This window comes from Perca fluviatilis, chromosome 15, assembly GCF_010015445.1.
Source record: "Perca fluviatilis chromosome 15, GENO_Pfluv_1.0, whole genome shotgun sequence".
In the NCBI taxonomy this organism is placed as follows: domain Eukaryota; kingdom Metazoa; phylum Chordata; class Actinopteri; order Perciformes; family Percidae; genus Perca; species Perca fluviatilis.
Window position 1 is genome coordinate 3,102,392 of NC_053126.1, and position 4,455 is coordinate 3,106,846.

The 4,455-nt window shown below is 45.1% G+C and overlaps 1 protein-coding gene across 1 annotated transcript; it reads left to right on the forward strand.

Moving 5' to 3' along the window:
- Positions 1-249: 249 nt before the first annotated feature.
- On the forward strand, positions 250-2,201 carry junbb (JunB proto-oncogene, AP-1 transcription factor subunit b). Its single transcript, XM_039825767.1, has one exon. It carries the CDS (start codon positions 603-605, stop codon positions 1,623-1,625), a length of 1,023 nt encoding a protein of 340 aa, XP_039681701.1. The 5' UTR covers positions 250-602; the 3' UTR covers positions 1,626-2,201.
- The last annotated feature ends 2,254 nt before the right edge of the window (positions 2,202-4,455 follow it).

A 4,455-nucleotide genomic window follows, 5' to 3' on the forward strand; every position in this document is an offset into this window, starting at 1 on the left:
ACTTATAAAAAGAGCAAAAAAGCTGCAGAAATGAAGCGCGCTCGTGTGTTTCTGACGCTGCTCTCCGCTGCGATGCCTCGTCGCTCTCGTGCCTACAGGCTTGTTTACAGTCGCCTCTTCCCGGCATCAGCGTCACATGACGTCGCGCCCGCTGGGCGTGGCCGGGCGAGCTGCCTGGCCAATCACATCGCTGCAATGCCCTGGCAGCGAGCGCGTGTGCATTGCCGTTATAAAAAGGCACGGTGTTGACCCGTCTGAACACACCTCAACGAGAGCGAGCACCGAGACCGGCGGCTTCCAGGGAATCCAAGAGTTAGAACTTTTCCCCCTTCACACAGGGTTGGGAAGACAAGACAGCAACCACACTGGGAGACGACTTTTAACTGCGGACACTGAGCTGCAGAAGGTTGTTGTTGGACCTTTTGGACTTGCACTCTCTTTTGGGGAGAGATTTGTAATTCTTTTTTCTTGATTTTGGGTACGCTTTGATGCATGCTCTCTGCTGACACTGACATTTGTTGATTCTCTGAGAGAGAGACACACAGAGAGACAGAGAGAGAGAGACTGTTTCTGTCAGCAGCAGGTTTCCCTACACGACTTTAATGTCTACAAAGATGGAACAGCCTTTTTATCATGACGACTCCTTTCTGTCGGCGTACGGCCACTCGGATGCAGCGATGCACGACTACAAACTGCTGAAGCAGAACATGAATTTGAACTTGACGGAGCCCTATCGCAGCCTGAAATCCCAGCTGAGAGCCGAGATAGAGCCGTACCAGGGGGCCGGGGGCGGGCATCACCACCACCACCACCACCAGGACGCGCAGGGCTCCCTGAAGCTCGCGTCCCCCGAGCTGGAGAGGCTCATCATCCAGAACAGCAACGGCGTGATCACCACTCCCACCCCGGGCCAATACTTCTACAACCGGGGCATCACGGACGAGCAGGAAGGCTTCGCGGAGGGGTTCGTGAAAGCCCTGGACGAGCTGCACAAGATGAACCAGATGGCGCCTCCGAACGTGTCCATCGGAGCCGGGGGAGTTACGTGTTCGGCGGCGGCGGCGGCCTCTAGCGTCTTCGGCTCGTCCCTGCAGCCGGAGCCCCCCATCTACACAACACTGAACGCCTACTGCCCGAACACGAGCCTCTCTTCCGCATCCAGCTACCCCACCGCCACCATCAGCTACCTGCCGCCGCACCAGCACCAACAGCAACCCCAGCACCAGCAGAGCTCCTCGCACCCCTACCAGCACTCCCTCGGCGGCTCCGGGCTCCACCCGCAGCGGCTCGTCGCCCTGAAAGAGGAGCCCCAGATCGTGCCGGACCTGCTGAGCAGCGACGGCTCGCCGCCGATGTCCCCCATCGACCTGGAGACCCAGGAGCGCATCAAGGCGGAGCGCAAGCGGCTGCGCAACCGGCTCGCGGCCACCAAGTGCCGGCGGCGCAAGCTGGAGCGCATCGCCCGGCTGGAGGACAAAGTGAAGGGGCTGAAGAACGACAACGCGGGCCTCTCCAGCACGGCGTCGGTGCTCCGGGACCAGGTCGCGCAGCTCAAACAGAAAGTCCTGACGCATGTAAGCAGCGGCTGTCAGCTCATGCTCACGAGCAAGTTGGAGGCATTTTAAACACAACACAGAGAGACTATACAGACTATACACTAGTAATAACACTGGAGTCATGTTCTGCATGTCTGGGATACTGTCTACACAGGCCCGAGGGCGGTGTGGGGACAACTCTTTAGGCTACATTTTAGGGTGAAAAAAGACTAGATTGAAATGGTACTTTCCGGATGCTGGACGCTCAAAAGGACCTTTCAACTCCCCTTGACACCAGGGCAGCATCCGAACCGAGCAGACACTGAGCAAGAACACACACACACACACACACACACACACACACACACACAACACACACACACACACACACACACACACACACACACACACACACACACACACAGACACACAGACACACGAGTCGGGTTTACTAAATGGTGGAACATGGGAATGATTATTGTATTTCTTTGTACGTTTTTTTTGCATGACACTGTCATGCAAAGCTGCATTTACTATTCGTTATGTAAATTATTTGTTGTTTTGTCCGGTTGATCCGGATAAACTCATGATGTCCAATGTTTACACTTCTGTCTTTTTTATTTTTTATTTGTGATGTGTATTTAAGTAAAGTGTCTTAAAATGAAACGGAAATGGACTCGAGTGTTTGTTTTGTCAATTTAAGATAGAAAAGTCAAATCAACTTTAGTGTCAATTCTCTCAGAATATGTGCCAGACATCCAGAGGAATCGAACATGCGTTTCTCTCCGACCCACGGTGAAATAAGGGTAGACATATACAAAATATAGGCTGTGCAGTACAATAATGCATTCTGAATAATGCAAATAATAGGCTATAGAAAACTAAAGACATTGAGAATGTATATATATTATATTTTTCCTCTATCTATCTATCTATCTATCTATCTATCTATCTATATATATATATATATATATATATATATATATATATATATATCTATATATATAGATATAGATATATCTATATATATATATAGATATATATATATAAAGATATCAATAAAACAGGAGATAGAGAGAAAGAGAGGGGGGAGATCGAGGAGGACAAACGCGCTTTCTTTCCTCTCATGTTGTCACCACAAGCGTTGCTATAGCTCCCAGTAAGGAACCCTTACACAAGCACTTTCTGGTTTCTGTGTTTTTACGCACAGAACGTAGCCCGCCCTTTCCTTTACGCACGGGCCTGTCCATATACGGGCGTGTTGGTGCATGCTTCGTCACATGGGAGGCTTTCTGGGAACCTCCGCCCAGGTAATGCGAACTAGTTTCATCTCAATCCCTCCTTCTGTTGTATCGATAAAGTCTGCGGAATTTCCTTTTCCTTATTATTATGCAACTCTTTAGACTTTAGAAGCTGTCGCGCACACAAATGGAGCAAAGTGCAACGTTGTTATCTGGTAGATGGATGAGAAGTGGCCTGGGTTGCTAGAGGACAACAGGAAGTGGATAGAAAAACCCCTCAGTGATGTGGCGTCTGCGATCATTGAAAACACTTGTTGTCATCGTGAAACACTTCCTGTGATCAGCGAGCTAATTGTAGTTTAATCTATAATAATAGGTCATCATTTAGTTGTTGATTTATAGATCTGTTTTATAAATAATCTGAATTTCCTACGTAAATGAATCAGATAACTTTAGTGGAGTAAAAGAACAATATTTACACTATAAAATTAAAATAGTCAAATAAAGTAATCAGATAACTTTAGTCCATAATGTTGTCAGACTCTTAGAATATTAATCTGAGTCTGTCAGCGGCAAAACCAGCACTTTAGTGAAGGTAAATCCAAGCTGGACAGTTGTCCTACTAACTCACACTGCAGCTTGTTTCTCTGCTGCCGACTGCAGCGATCTCTCTTAATACTATAGACTGTCTATTCATGTTCACTGTGTTATTACTGACCTACTGTATATCACTAACCAGACCACAATTTGCACTAACTGTATATTGACTCATCACTGCATTTCAGCATTTACATATACTGTCTATTCATATATATTGCATTATAACTGATTCAACACCACTAACTAGATCATCATTTACTCTAACTGTTCTTGTTTAGTTTAGTTTGGCTCTTCACTACATCTCAGCAGTGTTATAGACTGTCTGTTCATGTATATTATATTGTTATCATATCACTTTCACATATCCATCGTCTTACTTACACCTCACTTTGCACCAGCTTTGTAATGCTCACTTAATCTGCACCTTATGTAGCCTTTTGTATTCTGTATTGCTGTATTGTATTGAATGTGTAACTGTATGTTGTCCTGCACGCTTATGCTTTTCTTGGTCAGGTCACCGTTAAATGAGAACCTGTTCTCCACGGCCTACCTGGTTAAATAAAGGTTATAAATTAAAATAAATACTGGACCAATGTCAAAGATTGTTGTTCCCATCAGTCACTTAGACACAAAAACATGGGAAAAATAGGGTCCAGGTTGAAAAAAATGGTAGGTACCCTTTAGGCCTACCAAGAAATAAATCCGTAAAATAACAGAAAAAGTTCTGGCAGCTCATCACCCGGACTTTGTTATGCAATTAAAAACAGAAATTCTGTGTGTAAAGTAAATATACAGAACATTTTCTGTTATTTAAAATGCTCTCATACAAAGCTGCTCAGTTAGTAAACCTCTGAAATGAAATCTGTTCTTTAATTAATTTAATGCTTTATTTTGACGATTTCAACACTTTGAACACTTTTCTTGGTGCTTTTGACTCTCGCTTAAGTTAATAATTTAAGATAATGGTGTTGTGAACATTGTTGGCACTTTTTTTTTTTACACTTAACGCTCTTTTTGACTCTTTTGGTCATTTGTTTACACTCAGTGCTCTTTTTGATGCTTTTGAAGCTTTTTTCTTT